The sequence below is a fragment of the Pseudorca crassidens genome, chromosome 20 (genome assembly GCF_039906515.1).
Source record: "Pseudorca crassidens isolate mPseCra1 chromosome 20, mPseCra1.hap1, whole genome shotgun sequence".
Taxonomy (NCBI): Eukaryota; Metazoa; Chordata; class Mammalia; order Artiodactyla; family Delphinidae; genus Pseudorca; species Pseudorca crassidens.
The window spans coordinates 4087922-4115889 of NC_090315.1; the positions used below are offsets into that span (position 1 = coordinate 4087922).

General features: G+C 40.4%; 2 protein-coding genes and 1 pseudogene across 4 annotated transcripts; 1 reads left to right on the top strand and 2 right to left on the bottom strand.

Moving 5' to 3' along the window:
- LOC137215371 (zinc finger protein 582-like) lies at positions 1-23692 on the bottom strand. The gene is given in 4 exon segments (XM_067720589.1): positions 1-2755; positions 2757-3796; positions 23330-23425; positions 23677-23692. Coding segments are annotated over 2 exon segments (1083 nt in total). The 5' UTR covers positions 3779-3796; positions 23330-23425; positions 23677-23692; the 3' UTR covers positions 1-2694.
- LOC137215366 (zinc finger protein 582) lies at positions 12211-27157 on the bottom strand. 3 transcript variants are annotated; one of them, XM_067720571.1, is made up of 5 exons: positions 27030-27127; positions 25417-25505; positions 23677-23803; positions 23330-23425; positions 12211-15138 (listed from the first exon to the last, which is right to left on the bottom strand). In XM_067720571.1, the coding sequence occupies exons 2-5, from the start codon at positions 25423-25425 to the stop codon at positions 13817-13819; spliced, it is 1554 nt and encodes a 517-aa protein (XP_067576672.1). In that variant the 5' UTR covers positions 25426-25505; positions 27030-27127; the 3' UTR covers positions 12211-13816. The 3 variants fall into 3 exon arrangements, with proteins under 3 accessions (XP_067576672.1, XP_067576671.1, XP_067576673.1); XM_067720570.1 differs by having other exon boundaries at positions 26806-27124; XM_067720572.1 differs by lacking the exon at positions 25417-25505 and having other exon boundaries at positions 27030-27157.
- LOC137215394 (solute carrier family 25 member 36 pseudogene) lies at positions 15696-16864 on the top strand (annotated as a pseudogene).
- Positions 27158-27968: the final 811 nt, after the last annotated feature.

Consider the following 27968-nt stretch of genomic DNA (forward strand, 5'->3'; position numbering starts at 1 on the left):
TTATATATGCAATTGACTGATTTTATTATAGCCACTTAAACATTCTGTTGGTATAGTGAAGAACAGTTGTCACAAATCAAGAATAACTGAAACAGTAATAACTGATTGCTGTAATGACTTCATTCTGATCTTGTCAATTATCCTAAAACCTAACAAAAGTTGGAAATAGAGAATATTGCTTTCTCTCTGTTTAGAAATTTTCACAGAATATATATGGTTGGAAGACTAAAGCAAAAAGAAGAAAAATTATATTGATGTCGTTCACGATGTAACAGAGGAATTTAAGAAGCATATATTTCAAGGACTATTAACATTATTTCCTACAAAACAAAAACAAAATAATATATTTTAGGACTGCAAGCAGTTCTTTCAAGATTCATGCTTAAAGATTTCAGAGATGCTTAAATACAAACTTTAAAAATAAAGCAAAACACTGATATTATGAAATCTTCCTTTTTATACTTGACTGAAGGAAACCTCAAAAGTAATGTTTTCATTTGGATATAGAGGAAGACATAGTTAGAACTGGTCTTCTTGAGACATAGGTTAAACTTGCTTAGCTAAAGTTTTCTTCAATTCTCTTCCAAGGACAGTCTTTACAAACATTTGTATAAGTTATGTAAAAATTGAGAAATGTAGCTTTCTACTCATTTTTTTAAATTTCCATTTTAAAGAAGGCTGAGTAAAAGAAGACATTCCACATTTTCTAAAGAAAATGCATATGTCCAGGTGATTCTAAGTTGTTCTCATTTTTTGTGGTTAATAATTATTTTTAAGTATCACATTCTGATTCTACCTATGTCATCATACCATTCTTCAATGCAAGGATCAAGTAATTTTTAAATATTTTCCTTTTAGTTAATCTGTGTAAACTGTGGAAGGATAATCAAACTTGGAAATAGATACGTTCTTCTAAATTCCTGAAAAGTAATCTTCTAGTTTAAAAAATACTAATGAATATATTACTGGTTTAAAAATATTTCCATTTTAAAGAGAAAAAACTAAGATGTATTAATATGCTAGTTCTTATGACTTTTTAAATTTAAATTCAGAATTAACATGTAGAAAAGTACCTGGCTCTCATAGGTACTCAACATTTTTTTTGTAATTGGGAGGTTGAGGACATCTGCAAATCTTGGTTTCTGTTTATATATTGAAATTATGCAAGATTCAGAAAAGGAACTGATGAAATCTCCATGTTTTCAAACTTGGAAATTTGTATCATAGATATTCTCTATACACTTATAGTTTGGTAAATCTTTGCTCTTAACAACTGATGATACTACAGTTTAAAAAAAAACACTTAAGTGAATTCCCTATAAAATCTGTCCTTTTCTAATATTCAGTCAACTCTGGAAAACTTAGGTTTTTCTTTATAGGAAGTGAAGTATATCTAAATTTGAAATTTATTGGTATCAAAAATGTAAAGCATTCAACCTTATTTTTGAATACTCTTTATGTGTGTTATTACATCCTCCTCTTTTTTTTTTTTTTTTTTTGCGATACACGGGCCTCTCACTGCTGTGGCCTCTCCCGCTGCAGAGCACAGGCTCCGGACGCGCAGGCTCAGCGGCCATGGCTCACGGGCCCAGCCTCTCTGCGCGGCATGTGGGATCTTCCCGGACCAGGGCCCGAACCCATGTCCCCTGCATTGGCAGGCGGACTCCCAACCACTGCGCCACCAGGGAAGCCCCATCCTCTTGTTTTTTTTTGTTTGCTTGTTTACATCCTCGTTTTTAACAATACTGTAGCATACTTTTATGAAATTTATAAGTGCTTATATTTTCTTTTTAAAGAAAAGGCTTCAAGGTTAATAAAACCTACTTCTCTGTTTAAATTTCAATTAATTTTTTTTCTTAATTCTGTCTGTTGGTGAGTTATGTTCATTTTCTACCTTCTCGAGGTCTCTGGTTCGCTTATTATTTACATTGTTTGTAGTTTTCTTATCTATAAATGCATTTAAAGTAGTAACTTTGAGTATAGATATGGTCACATCCCACGGGTTTTGTTTTATACTGCTCATTCACTTCATCTTGCTCTCATTGTTTCACTGAAGGAGAAAATATTAGGTAGTATGTAACATAAATATTTTGTTAATATCTAACTTATTACATTTTTACCTGAGCTATAGCCCTATATGATTGGTTACAAACTTCTCCACACCTTCCTCAACTTGATAGTTAAATGTTTAACTGTTGTTTTTAAATGTGTTGTTTTATTCACTGTGTATTTTCTGATGCACAGTAAATGATGAATGGGGATTTTTTTTTAACTTATATTCTTCAAATATGAATTTTCTTTAGCCATAAGAGACTTATGGCTAAAGAACTTCCCACATACCTGACATTCACAGGATTACTTTCTCTTTTGCTTTCTTTATGTAAGTTAGAATTAGCTTAAACTAAAGGGTTTCCAAAATTTCTCTACTTTAATGGTTGCTAGCCAGCATGAATTTTCCAATTACTAATGATTGATAGGTAGTGTTGGGAAGCTTTGCTACATTATCATATTAATATGGTCTTTAATGTTGAATGTGATGGTGATGAATCTGTTGATGAATGTAACATGAGTTGAACCAAAAAGCGTTTCCACATTTCACAAGGTTGTACATAATTACCTGATGTTCCTTGAGGGATGAGACCAGTGAAGTCTTTGCTTCACTTATTTATGGGGATTTTCCATAGCATGAATTCCTTAAAGTTGAGGAAGAGGAGAGTGCCCAAAGGCCTTCCCACATTTCTTACATACATTAGGAATGAATTTTCTTATGTCGAGTAAGTTGTGAGCACTGACTAAAGGCTTTCCCACATTCCTTGCATTCATAAGGCTTCTCACCGGTGTGAATTATCTGGTGTTGTTTAAGCTGTGAGCCCTGCCTAAAGGCCTTCCCACATTCATTACATTTATAGGGTTTCTCACCAGTATGAATTCTTTGGTGGTGGTTAAGCTGTGAGCCCTGCCTAAAGGCTTTCCCACAAACCTTACATTTGTAAGGTTTCTTACCAGTATGGATCCTCTGATGTTGAGGAAGATATGAACGATGGCCAAAGGCCTTTCCACATTCATTACATTTATATGGCTTCTCACCAGTATGGGTTCTTTGATGTTCATTAAGTTGGGTGATACCTCTAAAGGCCTTTCCACATTCCTTACAGACATAGGGCTTTTCTCCAGTATGAATTCTCTGATGTTTAATAATCAGTGATAAGTAACTGAAAGCTTTTCCACATTCAGTACATTGATAGGGTTTTTCACCAGTATGAGTTCTGTGATGTACGTTAAGTTGTGAGAGCCGAACAAAGGTTTTTCCACAATCCTTACATTCATAGGGTTTCTCACCAGTATGAATTCTCTGATGTCTGGTAAAGAGTGAGACAGAACCAAAGGCCTTTCCACATTCTGTACATTCATAGGGTCTTTCCCCACTATGAGTTCTCTGATGTTGAGGAAGATAGGAACGGCGATGGAAAGCCTTCCCACATTGCTGACATTCATAAGATTTCTCACCAGTATGAATCTTCTGATGACTAAGAAGACATTTCTTCTGCCAAAAGCCTTTTCTACATTCATTACACACATAGGGTCTACTTCCAGGTGGAATGTTATGAAGCAGGTTATGGGATGTTTGCTGTGTCAAAGCAGGTATTTCTTCATGAGTGATTATGACTTGACTGGAACTTCTGTCCTCATTTCTGTGATATGTTTCAAATGTGCCTTCACGTTCCCAGTCATCTTGGAAACTGGGGTTCTCAGGATCTTTGTTTATAAATTTTTCCATTTTCTCCCATTGGGATACCTGATCTGAAAAATAATGAAAAAGCAGAGATGCTTTAGTCCCTGGTGTCAGTTAGAGCTTCTTTAGTAGAAATAGTTTTAAACTGAAAATAATGCTTATGAAAAAAGTAAGTGTTCCATACAGCTCCCAAATGTGACTACACAGTTCCTGTTCTCCAAAATCCCCAGAGTTCCTGCTTTAGCCGGAAGGATCCAGCCAATCAGCAATGCATGCTTGAAACATTGATGGGATACTAGGTGGGCTCTGACCTGGAAGAGCTGCCCCCCTGGCTGCAAGGATCAGACACAACCTCATCAGGGCAGCACGCAGGATGAGGTTGGGTGCCCTTGGCCAAGGAGCAGTGCACAAGCCCAAACCAGGAGCAAGAACAAGACAGCAGCATATATTGAAAGAGAACATAAGTATGGTTTAAAATGCATCAAGAGATCAAGGAAGAAACAAAAATCTTAACTGCTGAAAGGAAAACAAACCAAGCAAAGGACACTGACAAAGAACTAAATAGAAATTCTAGCAATTGAAAGTACAGTGACTGTAGTTAGTTTTGTCAACTGGCATTCAGTATCCATTCCCACTTCCTAGTTGGCCTTCCTCTACTTAGGCTGGGAAAGTAATTTTCCAGCTCCTGGCACTGAGGACTCTGAAGGGAACTAAGTTTCCACCCTTTAGGCACACTTGTGTGAAATTCAGATGATAGAAGCAACATTTTCTGCTGCTTTGGCTATCAAAAGGTTGTTGCTGGCCTCTTCACTCCAGTTTCAAAGTACGTGTGGCAGCAGTGGTGGTGGCTTCATCACCTTACTTTCTGATCCCAGATCATAGCTAAGGCAGTGTGCACTTGCAGGTGGTGGTCCTAGTGGCAGCTCCTGTGTCTCTACATCTTGGCTGTGCCTGAGGTAGCACATCTTCCAAAGATTCAGTGTTGCCACATTCTGGAAGGCATTTCTGGAGAGCCAGCTCCTGTTACCCTTCTAACAGTTTTTAAGCACCCATTTCCCATATTTTATGTCTTTAAATACCTTCCTAATTTAAAAAAGACACACACATACACAGTCTTAATACTGATCTTAAGAAATTAGGAAAAAAAAAAAAAAAACAGGATTTCAGGAGAAGATAAGCCAGAGCAACCCTTCCAATAAAAACACATTTAAAAAATAAAACTTACACCAAAAAATCTTTATCAAAGATCTGAAAAAAATAGCCCAGAATTACCAGGCAAAAATCTAAGGAAATTTGAGCTACAAGCTCAAAGAGTACTGAAGCTGGTTTGCCCTGAGTACCAATCCTAATTTTAGTTCAGGTGATCGTGTGTGTGTGTGTGTGTGTGTTTGTGTGTGTGTGTGTGTGTCTTTTTTGCCCAAACCCATGTCAGGTGTCTTAGTCCATTTGGGCTGCTGTAACAAAATACCACAGACTGGTTAAGTTATAAACAACAGAAAATTTTGTCTCACAGTTCTGGAAGCTGGGAAGAATGAGCTCAAGGTGCTGGCACTCAGTGTCTAGGAAATAAATTCTTATGTTGAGCCACCATATTTTGGAGTCAAGCTAAGTTTGCAGCTTAGCTTGAGCCCTAAGACAAAAGTAAAGTCAGTTTAAGATCGCATGTGAAAGGAGCCTCATTTTCTCTGTAAACCTTTGAGAAAAGAGTTTAGAAGGAAAACCTTTGAAAGCCAAACAGGTGAGGTTTGTTTGTTTTTCCCTACAATGGCTTACCCCTTCCTCACTCAGCTACTAGGCTGCTGTCTCTTCACCACCAACAGCTATTCCCTTGTTCCAACAATCGATCACACTTGGCTTAGAATTGCTAAACTTTCCATGTAGGAAAATGAGTGGGACCTGGTCATGCTATTGCTATCCAAATGCCCAATCCCTTGAGGGGACATGGATACAGCAAAGTAAAGAGAATGCCTTGAAAAATCAGGAAGGTGAAGTTTCAGAAGTAACTCAGACCTATTTCCAGCTTTACAAATCTCAAACTGTTGCTTCCAAAATGCAGTCAAACACTTTAGCACTTCCCTGGAGGGTCAAGGTGGAGGAATCATGATGCTCAGGTGATAGTGAATTATGAGAGGACGGTCTTAACCAACAGCTGAGACTCCTGTCGTTCTCCAGTTTGTACACATCCCTCTGGGTGGCTATGTGTGGGAGGAGAGGGAGGGAATTAGCCACCCACACACACTCTGCTTAAGTGGAGGTGATGGCCACATATTTGTGGTTATCCTGATAAGAAAAACCAACATTTTTAGACTTTGAGAGCAGAGTGACCACATGACCCTAAGGGGAGGGGCAAATTTGCCTCGGAAAGGGAAAGAGGGCACTATAAAAAAATTTTCTCAGATAGCCTTAATGTATTGAGTCCAATACTAGTTAAATAACTTACCTAACACCCATGGATTTACTCATTTAAAAAAGTATTTGAATGTAATCGGCAAATTTCTTTCTGACAGTGCAATTTAAATACAATTATTTTTTGAGAACACATACATCATTGTGAATGTTTAACATTACCACAGACATTTTCCCTTGTTCTGAAAAATTCTTCAAACATAATTTTTATTAACTGTAGAGTAATCCACCACATGAATGGACATGAGATTCACGTGTAAGTCTATGACTTGCCCAGTCATTCTTGATTGTAGGGCACTCCTTTTAGATAAGACCTTAAGGTCTTTCCCAGAATCTGCTTCTAGACTAGTGGTTCCAAATTTCTGAGAGGTGGTATACATATATTGAGTCTAAACAGGGTGAGACTGCTGGGGTTGGAAGGGCAGCTGCACCAGTATCCTTAACTTCTCCATGCCTCAGTTCTCTAATCTTTAAATGGGATAGGTGACATTATGTACCTCAAAGTGTTGCTGTGAGGATTGACTTATGTGCTTACTATATTATAGTGCTTGCTACATAGTGATTAGCAAATATATATATATATGTATATATAAATCTGTATGTATATATACACACATCTATAGCTACAGATCTTCCTCAATTTACTATGGGGTTATGGCCTGATAACTCCATGGTAAGTTGAAAATATTCTAAATCGAAAATGCAATTAATACACCTACTGAACATCATAGCTTAGCCTCACCTACATTAAACGTGCTCAGACAACTTATATGAGCCTACAGTTGGGCAAAATCGTCTAACACAAAGCCTATTTTATAATAAAGGGTTGAACATCTCAGGTAACTTATTGACCACTGTACTGAAAGTGAAAAATAGACTGGTTGTAAGTGTATCCATGGTTTACCCTTATAACCTCCTGGTTTCCTGGGAGCTGCAACTTGCTGCTGCCCAGCATCATGAGAGCATCATAGAGCATAGCACTAGCCCAGGAAAGGGTCAAAATTAAAAATTCAAAGTAGAGTTTCTACTGAATGCATTATCGCTTTCACGCCATTGCTAAGTGAAAGAATCCTAAACTGAACTATCGTAAGTTGGGGACCATCTGTATATATAGAGTGATATCTATATCGACATGTATCAGATATATTTATCAATGGATATCAGTCAGTCTCTTTCTTTCTCTAAACACACACACACTCTCTCTATCTCTCTCCCTGAACTAACTCTAGTCAGGCTCCTCTAGGCCCCAGTCTTGGGCTCTGTCCTTCGCCCATTTAGTCCAGTTTTAGGAAGAATTCCCCTAGGTCAGTTTATCAAGAACACCACCACCCGCCCCCATCCTTAACATCTCATCACTCTCGCCAGCCCTCAGCAAGAATCCTATTAAGTCCTTTTAGCCAGATACTCCCTCTTACCCTTGATGGTTCTTTTTTAGTAACCCTATATCCAGTGACACCACCCCCCTTCACTATAAATCCCCACTTGTTCTTGTATTTGGAATGGAGCCCAGTTATGGACAAAGGTGTCTCGCCCTATGGCAATAATTCCTGAATAAATTTTGCCTTGAGAAGCTTTCGATTCTGTCCGGCTCTGGTATTTTTTGACAATATACTGAGGAAGGCTCAGATAACTTTGGGAATCCATACAACTATAGTCCTATTCCTAAGAGAAAACGCAAAAAAAAAAAAAAAAAAAAGCAAAACTGCACAAAACCTTAAGTGGTTTGTGGGGTCTACGAATCCCAGATTAAGTATCTTTAAGGAAAAGACGCTGGGATCCATTTGTGGCTGGACACATTCCCTGCCGCCATGGTCTCTGAGAAACGTAGTCCAGAGGCAGGATAGCCAGAACTTGGTCATCCCACCACCACCCCCGAACCCCCAAAATACCTTCCCCGCCACCCATAAAGAGCTCGGACCCGGCCCCGGGCGGAGCCGAACGTCGACCCGCTCTAACGCGGAAACAATCGCCCGGAATTAAAACGCGCGAAGGCTCCGCGGACGAACCCGCTTATAAACTCCAGGGAGCTTGGGATCCTCAGTTGGACAACAAGGAGGCATCCGAGAGCGGCCCCAACGCAGTGCCTTCTGGGAAATGTAGTCCAGAGCCGGAGGGCCGGTCGCCCGAAGAATGCTGGGAAGACAAACTCGGACCGTGATTGGGCCCCGGCCGCAGTTGGCTTTTGGGAGTGTAGTTCGGCGTGTCGCTCTGGTCAAGCTGGAGCCCGGTCTTCCATCTCCTCAACCTTGGCCTCGTATGACCGCCCAGAACCGAATCTTTCTTCGTGAGTTGTGCCTGTGGGCCATGACCTGTCCTGCGTACTTCTCCGGGTATGAGCTGTGGGGCAGCCTGTTTGTGACAAAGGGGAGGCTGTGGGTCTGTGACGTGAGAGGTTTGGCCCAAGACGGTGCCAGTGACTGAGGGTGGGGAGAGGCAGGTGAGTGGATACACCTGCCTCTGCGTGGGTGGCGGATGGGATTCTGCGACGTGGAGCGTGACCGTGCGAGGAGGGCTTTGTATGTGACGTGTCTTTGTGTGTGACCGCAGGTCTTAGAATGTGTGGCCTTGGTTATGTGTGAAAAGTTGGTGTGACTCTCAACCTTCCTTCAGTCTATCAGTGTGACCGGAGTTGTTCAGAAACTGTGTAGGTTTAAGATAACATGAATATGGGTTTCTGTTAGGTTGCCTGTGGGATTGTGATAACTGCTTCCAGGTTTGCTTTCCCCCTTTACAAATAGGGTAATAACTCCAAATTTCTTATTACCCTGAAGTTCTGCAGCAAAGCACAAACAACATAAAACATGATAAAAACATGACTTTTACATTAAATAAACTCAAAATTATTATAGAGAAAAATTCAAAATCAGCCTAAAATGTTAAAACATGAAGATGGGTTTGTTCAAAACAATTTCTTATCAATAGTATGGTACGGCCTGTCTTGGCTCTGCCCCAAACACCACAGTTAGTCATTTCCTTTTGCTGATTGGAATGTACCTGCAGAAATTCAGGAAGCCTTGGACTGCAGAATTAGCGTTATCCATCCTGAAGCGCTCATCTACAATATGCATGGCCTGGTCTGCCCACTCTCTGAGGAAGGACACTTTCCCTCAGAAGGTCTCGAAGCTTGCCCAAGGCAGCAGTTTCTCCCTGAGTCAGACCCAGAACTCAGAGTTTCTATCCCTTAATATAGTTTTGTTTTCATCTGGCCTCATGGCTTCTGTGATGTCATGAAGCAAATGTCTGCTATCTCTGATATTGCTTTCTCTAAAGAGTTTACCACCTTGATTCCACCCATATGGGGCTGGAATAAATAGAGGAACATTTCCCTGTAGGCCTTGTATTTAATGGAAGGAAATTTTAAAGTCACAGAGATCTGACTGTAAATACCAACTCAACCACTCACATTCTACAAGTCACTTGTAGTTTGTGGTTTTCAGCAAGTCGCTTTTCTACATCTGTCTTATTTTTTCTCCTACAAAGAAAATCTGACTGCAAGGTTATTTTGAGGAATTACGATTACTGATATTAAAAGTGATGTTAGCATAAAGAGGTTGAATCTCACACTTTAGTTGTTACTGCATCCCTTTTACATCTTCAAGTTTTTGAATCATGAGGATATACTGCTTATTCAAAATATTAAACATTTTTAAGCAGAAATAAAATAGAACAATTGAGAAGTAATAAACAATATTTAGAAGAAAATTATCTTGGGCTAAAAAAAAGACATGAGATATTTAAACATATCCTGCTAAGTTCCCGAATTCTAAGGATAGAAAGAAACTCTTGCCAAATGCTGGGATGGAAGCAGTTACTGTGGTAGGCAGAATTATGGCCCTCCAAAGATGTCTATGTCCTAATCCCAGGAACCTGTGGGTATGTTTTTACATGGCAAGAGGGAATTAAGTTGCAAATAAAATTAAGGTTGTTAATCAGCTGACCTTAGGACAAGATTATCCTGGGTTGTCCAGATGAGCCCAATATAATCACAAGCGTCCTTAAAGGTGAAAAGAAAGGAGGAGGCAGAAGAGTCAGTGTCAGAATGATGCAATGTGTGAAAGACTCAGCTGGCTACTGCTGGCTTTGAAGGTGGAAACGGGCCACACCAAGGAAAGTGGTGGGTAGCCTCCAGAAGCTGAAAAGGCTAGGAAATAGATTCTCCCATAGAGCCTCTAGAAGAGAACACAGCCCTGTCAAGACCTTGATTTTGGCCCACTGAGACCTGTTTCAGACTCTGACCTCCAGAAAATAAATGTGTGTTTTTTTAAGATGCTAAGTTTTGATAATTTGTTACAGCAGCAACAGGAAATGAATACATCCCCATAAGCTAAAAGAAACAGACTAGCATTGGGTTCCTCTTCGAGAAGATCAGAAGCCAGAATTCAGTGAAGTGACATCTCTGGATTACTGAGAAAAAAACTGTAATCCAAGAACATTCCACTAACCAAAAATATAACTTGTGAAGGTCCAAGAAACTCTTTTGGACATATAAGGATTCAGAGAATACCAACTATGTAACATTTATTGAGATAAACATAAATACTCAATAAAATAGTCTAACCAAATTGCATTTGAAATAAATCTGTAAACTCAAGACAGGGGAAAACAGTTAAAAAAAAAACAGTGGCCAGCAATGAATGTTACTCTGAATACTATACTTAAGTTTAAATGGAAATCATGAATGGGTCTGGCAGTAAGTAATATAAGCATCAAATACAGAGTCCCCTACATACGAACCTTCAAGTTGCAAACTTTCAAAGATGCAAACATGCATTTGCATATCCAATCACGTTAGTTCATGTGTCTGGCGTACATTGTCATGTGTATGCATCCTCTCCAAGTGGTTGTGCTTTTGTGTACTTTACTATGCAGTACTCTGTAGAGTACAGTAGTACAGTATCTTTATTTTAAGCCCAGGATATCTGGAAACGTAAAAGCAGCGGTGATGAAACTGGTAAGAAGGGCCAGCTGTTGTACTACAATACTTTTCAAGGTACTGAACTGGAAGATTAAAACTTTTATTTTTGTGTTTTTTTTTTGTATTATATGTGTGCAAAGTATTATAAACCTATTACAGTAGGTACTATATAGCCGATTGTGTTAGTTGGGTACCTAGGCTAACTTTGTTGGACTTATGAACAAATTGGACTTACGAACATGCTCTTGGAACAGAACTCGTTCGTATGTAGGGGACTTACTGTAAATAAGAGTAAAACTAGTAAAACTATGAGTTTTCATTAGGTTAGTAAAACGGAGGAAATGTTAAAGAACAGGCTGTGAAGGAAGGGAAAGAGAAAGCAAGGATGGTCTCTTCTCAGAGGACAGTAACAAAGAAAACTAATGATGGGTTAGAAAGTACAATAGTGCTCTCATTCTGCCCAATAATGATTAAGAATGGGGAGATAACCACTACCCTAAGCACAGTGGGAAGTTCCAACTTAGCAAGAGAAAAGGAACATAAGGAAAGGAAAAGACCAAGAAAACATAAATAGTACAAAGTAAAATGAAAGGAATAAGGTGGAGTTATTACACTAAATAAAAATGTGGGGCTTCCCTGGTGGCGCAGTGGTTGAGAGTCTGCCTGCCGATGCAGGGGACACAGGTTTGCGCCCTGGTCTGGGAAGATCCCACATGCCGCGGAGCGGCTGGGCCCGTGAGCCATGGCCGCTGAGCCTGCGCGTCCAGAGCCTGTGCTCCGCAACGGGAGAGGCCACAACAGTGAGAGGCCTGCGTACCGGAAAAAAAAAAAAAAGTGAATTTCCCTACAGAAAAAGCAATTTGTATTTTGAGTTATTAAAAAATTAGCTATATGTTTTTTTGTAAGAAATAACTAAAACGACAGAGGTTGAAAATAAATGGATGGGCAAAAATATACCAAGTAAACAAGGATAAATCATTATTATTAGTGTTACACAGTATGGAAATAAAATACCAAAAGGATTATACTAGGCCAAGGTTGGCAAACTTCTTATCTAGAGGGCCAGATAGGAAATAAATAGGCATTGTGGCCATAGTCCTTGTTGCAACCACTCAGCTCTACTGTTGTAGACAATATGTAAATAAATGAACATGACTATGTTCCAATAAAACTTTATTTATAAAACAGGCAGCAGGCCAGATTTGGTTTGTTGACCCCTACACTTAGCAGAGTAGGATATTGTTTAGTGATAAAAGTATGATTCTTAAATAGAGATTAAGTTATATGTCTTTATAGGTCAAACAACATAAAGTAAAAAATCTCTGGATATTCAAGATTGTGGTTAAAAAATTCAATTTTAGGAAATTCTGATCCAGTATACCAAATTATATAAGAATGTGGAGAATTTTATCATTATAATCTACTGCTTAAATAGAATCTAGTATCCAAAAAAGAATATACATTATTTTTCAATGTTATGGAACATATACAAAAATCAATCCTGTACTTAGCCACAAAGAAAAATGCTAAATACAAAAAAGTAGATACTTTCAGGCCACATTTACCAATCATAATAAAATAAAATTTGAAGTTACATCACTTAGGATGTTTTCAGCTCAAGTTTACAAAATGTCCAACTAAAAGTAACTTCAGCAATAAAGGTTTATTTTTCTTAGATAACAAGGCATCTAAGAGACAGTTCCAAATTGGCCTCATAGCTCAGTGTTAGGGTGCTGGGTCAGCTTCTTTGAGGTCCTTTCTTTTCTGCTCTTGGTTCCAAGATGGCTGCAGCAGCTCCAGGCATCAAGTTCTCAGAGGAAAATGTTTACAAGCAAGAAATGAAAGAGGAGGGAGTCTTCCTAATGTATCTGTCTCTTCTGAATGAGGAAGATCTTTCCCAGAAGGCCCTGTAGATCCCTAGAACATACTGGCCATACACTGGAACATCTGGGCCATCTTGAGCTGCAAAGCGGGCTGAAAATTAGCATGTGACATCTGCAGCTTCTAAGACAAGACACAGATGCTGCCAATAGGAATGGGAATTGGGTATGGCTGCTAGGTAGGCAACCAACCCCTTCTGTCTGTGATATTATAAAAGATAATCTACAACAACCTGGAAACTAAGAAACAGTTTCCTAAATTTAGTTTACTCTTGGATCAGAAAGAAATAAAAAATGAGATTATTGTAGGATAACCACTTTCTATTTCATCATTTTCTGTTTTTGTTTTCTGTTCATTTATTCATCATCAGGGTGTTTGGTATTCTCTTTTCTGGCTTCTTAAATAGTACATTTAGTATATTTGAGTACTATCTTTCAGGTTTTCATGTTTTGCATATACTTAAAGGCCATAAAATTTCCTCTAACTTCAGCCACATCACACATTTCTTGACATGTAAAAACTCTCATTGTCATTCTGTTCATTACCACTGATGGTAACTGCATTCCTTAGTTTCTTGTTAACCCAAGAGTAATTTGGCTGTTTTTTTTTTCTTTTTAATTTCCAATAAAATTCACACTTGGCTATTGTTAAAATTATTACACTGTGGTGAGAAAGTGTGATTCTGGTGTGTGTTAGAGACAAAATTTTTTCCAACCTTTCGTCTTTGACAATCATGGTCTAAAAAATTTGCATCCGTATAATTTTTCTTCAATATGAATTTTATTACTCAGGATAAAGGACAACTCTGAATAAAGGAATTCTCACTTGCATTACATTCTTCATGTCTTTCTCCAAGATAAAAAGAGTAAGTTGTGATTAGCCTAAGCTAATGGACTCTTCCCATTATTTCCATTCATATGGTTGCTTGCTAACATAAATTCTCTGATGATTAATAAGGGATAAGTGCTGATGGAAGGTTTTTCTACATTTATTAAATTCACTTGTGTTTCTCTATTATGCATTCTCTGATGTTGAATGGTAGTTGAGTCATGATTTAAAGTCCTCCCACATTCCTTATATTCATAGGGCTTTTCCTCAGTATGAATTACCTGATGTTGAATCAGTTGTGAGCAATGGCTGAAGGCTTTCCCACATTCCTTACATTCATATGGTTTCTCACCCGTATGAATTCTATAATGTACAGTAAGATGTGAGACCCGTTTGAAAGCCCTACCACATACCTTACATTGGTAGGGTTTCTCTCCTGTGTGAATTCTCTGATGTTGCTTAAGTTGTGAGTTCACCCTAAAGGCCTTCCCACATGCCTTACATTCATAGGGTTTTTCACCAGTATGAATTCTCTGATGTCGAATAAGAGTTGAGCCTTGATTAAAGGCCTTCCCACATTCTTTACATTCATAGAGTTTCTTGCCAGTGTGAATAGTGTGATGTTGAATCAACTGAGAACGATGACTAAAGGTCTTCCCACATTCCTTGCATGCATAGGGTTTTTCACCAGTATGAATTCTATAATGTACTTTAAGATGTGAGATCCGATTGAAGGCCTTGCCACATTCCTTACACTGATAGGGTTTCTCACCAGTATGAATTCGTTGATGTTCAATCAACTGTGAGCTTCGACTAAAGGCCTTTGCACAATCCTTACATTCATAAGGTTTCTCACCAGTATGAACTCGCTGATGTTGTATGAAATTTGAACCAGAATTGAAGGCCTTTCCACATTCCTTACATTCATACGGTTTCTTGCCAGAATGAATATTCTCATGTTGAATTAGTCGTGAGCCATATTTAAAGGCTTTCCCACATTCCTTACATTTGTAGGGTTTCTCATTAGTATGAATCCCTTGATGATTAATAAGCAAGTCCTCTTGCCAGAAGTCTTTTCTACATTCATTATATCCATAGGGTTTTTCTCCAATATGAATTTTCTGATAAAAAGTAAGAGATGCTTGCTGGTCAAAAGTGGACATTTCTTCATTATCAATTATCATTTGACTCAAATGTCCATCTGGATTTCCCTCTTGCCTGTCAAACTGACTTCTGCATTCCCAATCATCTTGGAAACTTGAGCACTCAAAACCATAACTTGTAAGGCTTTCCATTATCTGCCACCGGGGTGACTGTACTTCATAACTGTGCTGCTTTGGAGATAATACCTTAGTATCATACCTGGACTCCAATACTGAAAAAGAACAAAACAAGTATGTATTTGTTTTTTCCTTTTCCAGAAAAAGTAACTTCTATAGTAAAAACTGGAAAGTTCAGACTCAGGGTATCTGTAAGCTCTTGAATGTGACTAAGAAATTAGAAAATGGAGTAGAACACAGAAAGAGGAAATACCATAAAGATGAATGAGGTAATCAGAGAGATTATAAGAGTAGTTCTAAAATGTTAGTGTGGATCAGAATCACCACTGAACCATGGCTTTAAAAAATGAATGTTTCTATGAAACCCTAGAAAAGACACATATGAGTAAGAGAAAGCAAATCATTTGTTGCCAGGGGCTGGGGGGGTATGAGCAACTGTGTGGGAAAGAGCATAGGGAACTTTTCAGGGTGATAAATATATTCTCTATCTTGTCTGTGGCGGTGGTCATGTAAGTGTATACATTTGTCAGTAGCCATTAAAATATTGTACTTAAGATGCATGCATTTAATTTAATATAAATTATACCTCAATAAAGTAGATTTTTAAAAATGATGGCGAGGGGTGACTGGATACTTCTCTGGCCAGAAGAACATGACGGTGCATCTGCTTGACAGGGGATGTGGTGTTATAGGAGGGCTATTTTCACATGTCCACTGGAAGGTGTAATAACACAGCTGTGGCCTCCTGCTGTAATGCTTTCTGTCTCTGAAGTTTAGCTGAACACCGTGGCTAGAGCTAATGTCAGCTGGACCAGTCTCTCCTGGACTTTTCCACTGCCTAAAAGAGTCCTTGGAAAAAGAAGGGCCTTGTTCCTTGTTTAGAAGATTAGGCCCAAATTTAATAGGGGTGACCTCTTCCAGAGCAATATTCTTTGCTGGTTATTCAAACTGCAAGGAAAGGCTGAATGGTGTATTTGATCTTGATTCTACCTGGTACATGATTTCCGTACAGTGGCCCGTTTTACTGCAGTCACAGAAATCAGTCCCATTTGGTTAATAAAGAATTGGTTTCAGCTTCATGCAAGGAACTATGGGGAAAAGTGAATGGGTGCTTTTGAATGTATTCACAAGTTACAGACAGAAGGCCAAAGGGGACTTTATAGGGGCACGTCTGCTTCCTGTGGTAGCATATCAGAGACCACTATTGGTTTTTTTGTGAAATTATTAAGCAAAAACTACTGGAATAAAAGATTACTTTGACAATGCAAGATGATGAAAAGTCTGTGAAAGAAGTATCAATTTTCTGGGAATGATGCTGCTGTCGCCTCAAAAATTTGCACCACGTGAAGTTGTAAGAACAAAAAGAGTGAAAAGAGCAAAAAGTAGAGGTATTTTTTCAGACACCATGTTTGGTTGTTGAAGAGGGAAGCTCTCTTTACGGGTCTCTTTATTGTGCTCTAACAACTGTGCTAAGACAGATTCCAAACACATCCATTATAATGGCTACCTATGAACTGGTGGTCCATCTACTCAATGGTTAGCAACATCTGGCTGCCATCCTATAAAGAAGGGACCAAAAGATTGCAGTGGACCATGGAATATTAAAGCCAGACTGGTGGACAGAAGAAAATTAGTTTGGGAATGTAACTATGCCCTAATGGAAATCTGGTTTTAAGAACTAAAGTGATAACACATTACTTGGTCTTTTTGGCAATATGAAAAAAACTGCTGCCTCTAAGGACATGCCATTAAAAGCACTCCTCTCTCCAAAATGCCATATTTTCTGTCACAGACATCAGACACAGTTGAGTTTTGCTGATTTATGGTGGTCAGAGTACAGTGTTTATTCCATGAGGACTTTGCACTCATCTGGATTAAGCCATCTCTAATCATATATTGTGCTATAACTATACAAAGATAGTACTAATTTTCTAATTTCTGGCTTCTGTTCTACTTCATGTAAAGTTGCAAAATAGCAACAATAATAATGAGGTCCTCTGTATTATTTTTATATTTTCCAGATAGGATCTGCTGCAGTTTTTTTAGAAGCTGATTATTTAGCATTAGTAGTTACTGTTTTTAACAACAAATGAAATAATGTCTTAAAATCTTATGTATAGACTTAGCATTAAAATGTTTTGGTTTCCTCATATGGAAACTCAAAGGATCCCAAATGGCCAAAACAATCTTGAAAAGGAAGAACAAAGTTGGAGGCCTCTCTCACTTCCTGATTTCAAAGCATATTAAAGAGCTACAGTAATCAAAACAGTATGGTACTGGCATAAAGGAAAACATAAAGACCAGTGGAACAGAATAGAGAGCGCATAAGTAAACCCATATACATATTGTCAAATGATCTTCAACAAGGATGCCAAGACCACACAATGAGGAAAGGACAGGCTCTTCAACAAATGGGGCTGAGGAAATTGGATATTCACATGCAAAAGAAAGAAGTAGGACCCTTACTTTATACCACATTTAAAAAAATAACTCAAAATGGATTAAAGACCTAAACCTAAGACTTAAAACTATAAACTAGAAGAAAACATAGGGGAAAAGCTTCATGACACTGTATCTGGCAATGGTTTTTTGGATATGGTAACAAAAGCACAGGCACCAAAAGCAAAAATAGACAAATGGGACTATATCAAACTTAAAAACTTCTGTGCATCAAAGGAAAAAAATCAACACAGTGTAAAGGCAACCTACAGAATGGAAGAAAATATCTGCAAACCATATTACTGGTAAGAGGTTAATAGACAATATAAAGAACTCCTAAAACTCAACAAAAAACACAAATAACCTGATTTTAAAATGGGCAAAGGACTTGAATAGACATTTCTCCAAAGAAGACATATAGATGGCCAACAGGCGTACGAAAAGATGCTCAACATCACTTATCATTTGAGAAATGTAAATCAAAACTATAATGAGATACTGCCTCACAGCCATTAGGATGGCCACTATTAAAAAAAAAAAAGTGTTGATAGGGTGTGGAGAAATTGGAGCCCTTGTGCACTGTTGGTGGGAATGGAGAATGGTGCCGTCACAATGGAAAATAGTATAGTGGCTCTTTAAAAATTTAAAAACAGAATTACCATGTGATCCAGAAATTCTACTTTTGGGTATATATCCAAAAGAATTGAAAGTGGAATCTGAAAGAGATACCTGCACACCCATGTTCACTGCAACTTTATTCACGATAGCCAAGATGTAGAAGCAACCCAAATGTCCATTGACAGATGAATGGATTAAAAAATTGTGGCATATACATACAGCCTTAAAATGGAATGAAATCCTGTCACATGCTACATTATGGGTCACCCTTAAGGACATCACGCTAAGTGAAAGAAACCAGACACAAAATGCCACATATTGTATGATTTATGCGAAATATCCACAATAAGCAAATCCATAGAGACAGAAAGCAGATTAGTGGTTGCCAAGCACTGGGGGGGAGGAGGAATGAGGAATGACTGCTTAATGGGTATGTGTTTCCTTCTGGGGTATGTCTAGGAAAAACACACTTCTCAACACCATTCTACTCTCCACACTTCACTTCTGACACTTCTGGTCACCAAATGTGTGTGGGTTTTTCGCTTACACCAAGCAGCCCTCCATCTCTCTGGTAGATACTGATTGGGCAACCTACAAATTCAATTCTGACACTATCTTGCTGCAGATCTCACAGATTAAGGGCTCAGTCTCACAAGACTGCCCCTACCAGCGCCCCACCCCCCATAAATGGAAGTTCCCACAACCCCCTCCATGGGTTTTAATCATTTGCTAGAATGGCTTGCAGAATTTAGGAAAACAGTTTACTTACTATATTACCAGTTTATTACAAAGGATGTAACTTACGACTAGCCAGACAGAAGAGATGCATCAGGCAAGATGTGGGGAAAGGCTTTGGAGCTTCCATACCACCTCTGGGCACACCACCCTCCCAGCACCTCCATGTGTTCGGCAAACTGGAAGCTCTCTGAACCCCATACTTCAGGGACTTTTATGGAAACCTCACTACGTAGGCATGATTGATCAAATCATTGGCCATCAGTGATTAACTCAACCTCCAGCACCCCCTTTCCTGGGGTTGGGGGTGGAGCTGACAGTTCCAACCCTTTAATCACATAATTGGTTCCCCTCTCAACCAGCCCCCATCCTGAAGCTATCCAGGAGACCCCAGCCACCAGTCATCTAATTAGCATATAAGAAGACACATATGACTCTGGAGATTCCAAGGGTTTTAAGACTTGTGTGCCAAAAAACAGGGATGAAGAACAAATATATATTTCTTATTATAAATCACAATATCACAGGGTGATAAAAATATTCTGAAACTAGATAATGGTGAATGTACTAAATGCCAATGAACTATATATACACTTTAATAAGGTGAATTTTGTTATGTATATTTTACCATAAGTTAAAAAAATTTTAAAACATTTTCCATAAAAACTATAAATGAAATAAAAAATTTAAAAAAATAAAATAAAATAGAAATGCAACACTTGAATGTTAGATTCAGTATTCAGTATCAGGAGTTCAGTATTAGGAAACCTATTCATATAATGCAGATTTTATAGATGGAAAGAAAAAAACACTTAATAAAATATGAAAAGGTGGATCTTCTTTAACCTAAGAAAATACCCCTATCTCATTCCTATGGCTGATATTATGCTTAATGAAAGACACTATAAATATTCCTATTAAGGTCAAGAACAAGATTAGTATGTAAAACCCCTCTTAACAGTGTTCTGCGGGTACTACATAATCAGCATCCTAATCAGGCAAGAGAAAACAACCTGCAAGGTATAAAAATGTAAAAACATTATCACCATTTGCAGATGATATAATTGAATACTTGGAAAACTCAAGAGAGTTACATAAAAAACTGTCATAAACAATGAGAAAATTCAGTAAGTTGGGTTAGCTACAAAATTCATCTGAAGATGTGAATGGCTTCTGTCATATATAAAAAAATAACCAGTTGGAGTATAAAATAGATGAATGCCATATTAGTCTATATTATAGATTATGCCCGTAACAGCAATAAATATAAACTACCTAGGAATAAATGTAATAAGACACATATAAGATCTATATGAAGAAAATGTTAAAACCTTAATCAGGGATGGACATAAATGAAAGGAAAAACCTGTCGTGTTCTTCAATAGAAGACTCCGCATAATAAAATCAGTTTTCTCCTAAATTAATCTATAAATTTACAGTGATCACAGTAATAAAAATTGCATGATTGTTTTTTTTTTTTTTGAAAGCAAATATTCTGATTCTAGGGTTTGGATAGAAAAGTAAATGAGACTAGCCAGGAAAACTGAAAAATAAGAATGAAGAGGTACTAATTGTACCAGATATTTAAAACATTTAAACTCTTAATAAATTAAAACCATAATGGTATAGACACATGGTTAGAGAGATTAATGAGCTAGAACAGAAAGTCCAAAAATAGGTCCAAATACAGAGGTGATAAAGCAGACGACAAAGGTGGTTTTATACATTAGTGGTGAAGAGATAAATGCTGTTTCAATAAGTGGATAATAATCTGGAAAATAACCTGAAATCACATCTTACACTGGGAAAAATTCCATATGGATCATAAATTTCAGCATAAATAAGCTAGAAAAATATCACAGGAGACTCAAAACCTCAGAGGGTGAAGTTCCCTTTAAATATGACACAAACCCACGTATCTAAGGAGTAAACAAATTGAGCACCTCAAACAAACACATGCTGTCAAAACTCAAACGACAAAAGCAAAAAAATCTGTTCTGTGACATTTCAGGTGTGGTAGGCAGAATAATGGCCTCCCAGAGATGCCCATGTCCTAATTCTCGGAACCACGAATATGTTAGGTTACACGGAAGCACACAGCTTCTCTCCCCATGTTCACTCCACCCCTGATCTCACTCACTCCAACGGGCCAACTACCACTTCAACGTGGATGAATCTACCACATCAGTAACGCTTAGTTCTTAGCTTCCCATTTGAAATTCTCTTGAATGCTGCAGAAACTGTTTATGGACATGATTTTGGTCTCGTGTCACACTGTAACTTTGGGTCTAATCAGGGAAGATTTTGCCCCCACCCCAGGGGACACTTGGCAATGTCTGGAGAAATTTTTGGCTTCACAAGTAAAGGGAGGCCAGGGAAGCTGCTAAACATCCTGCAATGCATAGAATGACACCCCCTCCACACTGGCCCCAACAAAGAATTATCCCACTCAAAATGTCAGTACCACTGAGGTTCAGAAATCCCCCATCCAGAACAGCAGCACCCCAGGCAGAAGGGACAGCAAGGGAAGAAGCCTCGAAACAGGAATACGCTTGATGTTTCAAAGCCAGGATGCATATACTTGTATTGTCTGCTTTCGTGCTCCCATGGCAGAGCTGAGTACTTGCAACAGAGACCACAGAGCGGGCAAAGCCTGAAACACTTAACTGTCTGGACCTTTAAACAAGACATTTGCCAACCTCTATGTTAACGTAACAGCAAAGAGGCTTGTGTGGCTATAACCAAGTCAGCAGCATGGAGGGTGATAGGAAATCAAATCAGAGTGGAGGCTGCAGGGCAGATCTTCTAGAGCAACTTAGTCCAACACAAGTTTCTGTGATACTGAAAATGTTCTATTCTATTCCAGTACGGCAGCTACTAGCTACACATGGCTACTCAGCATTGGCACTGTGGCTAGGGCGACTGTGAAATGGAATTCTATGTTTCATTTTAGTTAAAATTTAAACAGCATGTGTGGCTGATGGCTACAGTACAGACACAGAGCCTTCTAGGTCATGGTATGGGTTTTAGGTTTCCTCTTGAGTGATGGGAAGTTGTGGGCAGGTTTTTTTTGTTTTGTTTTGTTTTTGTGGTACGCGGGCTTATCACTGTTGTGGCCTCTCCTGTTGCGGAGCACAGGCTCCGGACGTGCAGGCTCAGCGGCCACGGCTCATGGGCCCAGCCGCTCCGCGGCATGTGGGATCTTCCCAGACCGGGGCACGAACCCGTGTCCCCTGCATCAGCAGGCGGACTCTCAACCACTGTGCCACCAGGGAAGCCCTGTGGGCAGGTTTTGAGCAGAAATGTGATACACCTTCACTGAAGTTTTGAGACGGTCCAGCTGCTGTGTGGAGAATGCACTGTAGTGGACAACCGTGCAGGCAGAGGCATGGGGAGGAGGCTACTGCAGTAGTCCAAGTGGCGCTGGGGACGTGGGTGGTAGCAGTGTTGTTTGTTGGCAAGAAGTGGTTAAATTCTGGATATATTTCAAGGCAGCGTGAACAGGATTTCCTGACAGACTGAATACATGTGTGAGACAGAAAAGTCAAGGGTGCTTCAGCAGTTTTTGACTTGAGCAATTAGAATAGAGTCCCCTGTTACTGAAGTGCAGAAGAAAGGGGGAAGAGTATATTTGTTAGGAAGGATCAAGGACTCCCTTTTGGACTTAAGCTCAAAGTGTCTGGTGAACATCCAAGTGGAGTTGATGAGAAGGCTGTAGGATATAGGTATCTGGAGTTTTAAGGGAGAAGCTGAACGTGAAGGTAATAATTTGTGTTGTCCAAAAGAACTTTCTCCAGTGATGGAAATATTCTGTATCTGCATTGTCCAATACTGTAGCCACAAGCCACAAAATTGCTATGGAACATTTGAAACGTGGCAAGTGCAACTGAGGTACTGAATTTTAAAGTGTATTTAATTGTAGGGAATTCCCTGGCGGTCCAGTACTTAGGACTCCATACTTTCACTGCCAGGGGCTCAGGTTTGATCCCTGGTCCAGGAACTAAGATCCCACAAGCCACGCGCCATGCCCCCCACCCCAAAAGTATTTAATTGTAATGAATTTAAATTTCGATGGCCACATGTGGCCAGTGGCTCCACATTAGACAGCACAGGTGTGAGTGGTACGTATAGCATGGTCACGGAGAAGGTCCTGGGGAATGGAAATAAACAGAAGAGGCCCAAGTCTGAGCCCTGGGGTGCTCCAGCTTTTACAGAAAATGAGAAGATCCAACAAAGGAGGTTGAGGATGGTTAATGAGGTAGGTGAGAACAAGAGGTAGTGATGACCCAGATATACATAAATGTTTCAGGAAGGAAGGAACAACCACTTTTGTCAAATACTGATGATAAGCTAAGGAAGATGATGACTGAGACCAGACCTCTGAGTTTGGCAACTTGGAAGGAAAATTTTCTAACTCAAAAGGACTGCCTCCTCACCAGCCAGCTAGACAGTTATCTGCAGTGGGTTCTCTCTCCCCACACATGCCTCACTCACCTGGGCACTGGCCTCCTGTCGCTACTTTCTCCACCATCCAGGGCTCTCTGCCTTGTTCCAGGAAGGAGATCACATCAGGTTTGGAAATGGCAAAACCTGGATGTGAGAAGAAAACATGCCATGCAGTTACAGTGCGGGGCCCCAGAATTCAGACCTAGGGCCTGGTTATCGAGCAGGAGAGGCAGTTGCAGGACGGGCCAGGGGAATATGTGAGTCACCTGAAGGCTGAGGAAGATGTAGCTTCAGGCCATAGAGCTACCCTTTAACCAATCAAAAGACACCCCAAAATTGGTAAGAAGGAAGAGATGTGCCCAGGGGTAACCTCCAAACTGACCACATCGCCTTACCCAGTGAGACCAGGTTGCTGTAGATCTCCAACATCACATCTCTGTACAAATCCCTCTGAGCAGGCGCCAGCTGTTCCCATTCTTCTTGGGAGAAGACTACGGCCACATCCCTGAACAAGTCTGAACCCTGGAACAACAGGCAGGTATGTTACATGTGTATTTCAAGGAAATGTTTTTCACTGGGGCGAGAGGAGATGGAGGAGGTCTCTGCAAGAACGGGGTGTTATGGTGAAAAAGAAGGCTGGGGCTGGAGGCCTTAGATGTGAACAGGTGACAGGAAAAGATGAGCACAGGTAAAAGAGATGTTCAAATATTCTTGAACTTCCCTTTTTACTACAAACCAAAGCTCTTGTACTCAGTTCTGGGATGAAAATTAAAATCCAGCCAAATGGAGTTTCTCAGTTGTGACAGTATAATCAAGCACACTGCCTACTCTGTCCTTGATATATGATAAATTCTCAATGTGAAACCTATCATTTGTACATTTATGGAGTAACAACAACAAAATCCAACAATTTTTGGTAGACTTTCCCCAAAATATTTTATTAAAAAATATTTTCTATCTTAGAAAACAGAACTTTCATTTAAGTCAAGAATTGCTTCAAGATGTAGGCTCATGATTATGTGAAAGCGTATCACAAACATTTTTCCTTATGAGAAAAATCTTCAGTGAAGATTATTAGCTGTACAATTTTCTATCAAGTGAAATAACTGACTCAACCATTCTCTTCCTTTGGATGCAGAGGTCTCCAAGGTCAGATCTCTTAAGGCTGTTCCAAAACTATGACTACCCAGATTTTGAACATCTATCCATCTATCTATCTTTCAGTCCTCAGCTCTGCACTTTGCTTGCTTTTAAACTCAAGAAGCTGATGGAGAATAACCAAGATTCCAGTGCTCTGTTCAACTCTAAACTGGACCTTAATTCTGGCATCTTAATCTCTCCTAGATTCCCAGATAAACTTCAGTTACACACCCAGTTGCCAATACAGGAGATGTCACCCCCCACACTGAAATTGAGACCAACCAATACCAGCTTCCCTGTGTTTTTATGTGCGATCCCTCATCAGTAGCCATCACCATTTCATCAAACCTCAGTTCCTATAAGGGATGCTCTCATTTTGTGTAAGGAAATGGATTTCTTCTCCCTCTGGCCTCCCAGCAAAATACCAAGCCAACAGAAGATGTGGAATGCTATATAGAATGAATCCATGTGGGCACTGATCAGAGTGGATGGGGCTATGGGAGAGGGTACTAGCTGCCTTGTCTTTTTTTTTTAAGTTTTATTTTTGTTAAATTTTTGGCTGTGTTGGGTCTTCGTTGCTGCGTGCGGGCTTTCTCTAGTTGTGGCAAGTGGGGCTACTCTTCATTGTGGTGCGAGGGCTTCTCATTGCAGTGGCTTCTCTGGTTGAGGAGCACAGGCTCTAGGTACGTGGCCTTCAGTAGTTGTGGCACATGGGCTCAGTAATTGTGGCTAGCGGGCTCTAGAGTGCAGACTCAGTAGTTGTGGTGCACGGGCTTAGCTGCTCCGTGGCATGTGGGATCTTTCCGGAGACCAGGGCTCGAACCCATTCCCCTGCATTGGCAGGCGGATTCTTAACCACTGCACCACCAGGGAAGCCCTGCCTGGTCTTTTTATTCCCTAAAATGGGAACCTCTGAGAACCAGAGTCTTGGATGGAACCCAGGTGGGAAGCTTCAGGATAAGGAAAGAAAATACTTATATGATTTTAAAACTCACAAGGGACATGACTGTCAAAATTTCATGGGTTGATGGGTCCTCCTCCTGGTTTCTCTCTTAGGGAAGGGCAGAGTCCTGAGATGGCAGAGCTGAGGGAGGAAAGAGCAAACATGAGAGGCTAGGCTTGCTTCACAGCTCCCAGAATGCCACGGTGACAAATGCCCACCTCCTTTACTCCCCATCCCCCCAAATTAGAGGGAGCTGGGACAAACTGTGGCCTTTACCCAGCTCCACCCTGTTACTGATGCAAATCTGAGGTGGGGATGCTCAGACCTGGTCCAGTGACTAAGGATGGTGTCCCAAGGACAAGGAAGGCCATCCTTAGGCCAGGGAGCAAAGCCTGCCTGATCTGCATCAGCCCAGCCCACAATGAAACATTCCCAGAACCAAAGCATTTAACTGTCTCATTCCCACAATGTAACACCTTTGGAAGTCTCCCTGGCTCTTACCCTAACTTCCTAACTCACAAAGAACCTTACAGCCATACATAAGGCCTGGCAGACACAATTTTGTGGACACTGCCTGAGTCAACAAATGTTTGCAGTGGGCAAATTAGATGGAGCAAGCCCCGTACTCCATTATCATCACATAAACGTGTCCCTGCACAGAGATACAACAGTGAGCAAAACTGTGCGCACAACATTTGCTGAAAAAACAGAACCAAAGATTAGTACCTAACAGTTCACAAGTAGGCAAGTAGTTGAATCATTTTTGGCACAGCCGTATGATGGATGCCAAGCAACTATCAAAAATGATGTGGAACAACATCAACTGACAAATATATTCACAACTGGACCCTTTGTACAACAAGAGAACATTCAGCAAAAGAAGTCAAACCCACCCACCTACTGACACACAGGCTAACCCCCCCCTCCAAAAAACACCCAAAACTGGAATGGAAAACAACCAAGTGTTAACAATGATGCCATTTAACCACTTCCTGAGTTCATCAGTAAAACCGCAGTATTTTATAAAAGAGCTTAGGACAGTGCCTGGCATGTTACAAATATTTAATTCTAAGTAATGTAATGTGTAAATGAAATAATGATAAGTGTTCCTTAATATCATGTAGTAAGACTTTTTCCTTATGACCACTTTTTTTAAAGCATTATTTGTATTATTTATAAATAGTCTATTACAGCGGTGGCTAGTGATTTATTCAACCACTTCCCCACGGTTGGACAAATTTTCAACAAGATCCTCTAAATTGTCTCCAAGTTGCTCCTTCTAAACTAATGGTTCCAAATCTTCCGGGGTCTTGCAACTCGTTGACAATCTCATGAAACAAGACTTCGCCCCAGATCTTTTAAAAAGCACGCGAAAGAATAAATGCAAAACATCCGTTAAGTATTTTCTGGGGGTGGGGACTCCCCCAACAGACACACCCACCTAAGGGGTCTATGGACCCGGGCTATGAGCCCTGACGGCGACAGGGAGCGCAAGCAGGGCGCGCGCCGCGGGGGACGATGGGAAGTGTAGTCCAGAGCCGGGAAAGCCGCAGACCGACGATGAAGCGAGACGTTCGTGTTCTTCCCAGGCCCGCGACCCGCCCGGCCGCGGCGCTCAGTCCTGCGTGGACTCCGGAGCGCTTGGCAAGCTCCGATGCCCCTCACCTGCCGCCTCCTCGGGTCCAGTTGCCCCCGTGGTCGCGCCCCGCGCAGCCCTAGGTGCGCTTCCCCCTCCGTACCGGCGGACTCGGGAGCCGGAAGACAGCGCAGACGCACAAAGCCCCTCGGCTGATGGGTCGCGATTGGGCCAGCGCCGCAGTCTCTTCTGGGAAACGTAGTCTCCAGGCCTAAAGGCTGGAACCAAACCGCAAGGCCGCGTCTCGCGATGCTTCGGGTGGGCGGGGTGCTTATGTGCGTGGGAGGCTGTCGGGGTTACGGCAGAGCGTGTTGGGTTCCCTGAGTCGCAGGTTGAGGGTCGGTCTGTTGGGCCCGTTGTCTGCGTGTGACTGTCTCGCTGATTGCAGTTGAGTGTGTGTGACTGTGACTGGGCGCGCCGTGTTCGGTTCTCACCCGGTCGTTCAGTGTGTGACTGGGACCGTTAAACGCCAGGTACACGTTTACGTGTGGCTGTGTAAAAGTGGTATATGACAGAATTTTTCTCGTCTATTGTTAAATCACCTTTGCCGTGGAACAGCCATTTTATTGAAAGATTTAGAGAGAGGAAAAAACCCGAGAGTTCATTTGGTAACTAATTTTAAAACATTATGTCGAAATACTTGTAGATTATGAAGGAGAATGCAGAATCAGCAAAAATGTTTTAAAGGAGTTGTCAAGGAGTTTCCTGTTATGAGATGACATTTTTCGGCTAAGACCTCTAGTGCTACAACTTTGGTTTGTGAAAGCATGAGAAGCTCTGAACTTCACCCATCCCGGGACAGCGTGTTTCAGTATGGTCGGAAGTCCAATGTCCTGGTTGCCGGTCAGACCCTGTTATACCTGGTCTGTGAATGAGGAAAGCATCCCTATCCAAGGTGGTACATTTGTCCTTGACCCAGGCCCACAGTCCAGAGACCTTGCCGCTTGATTTCTCTTCGAATATGTACT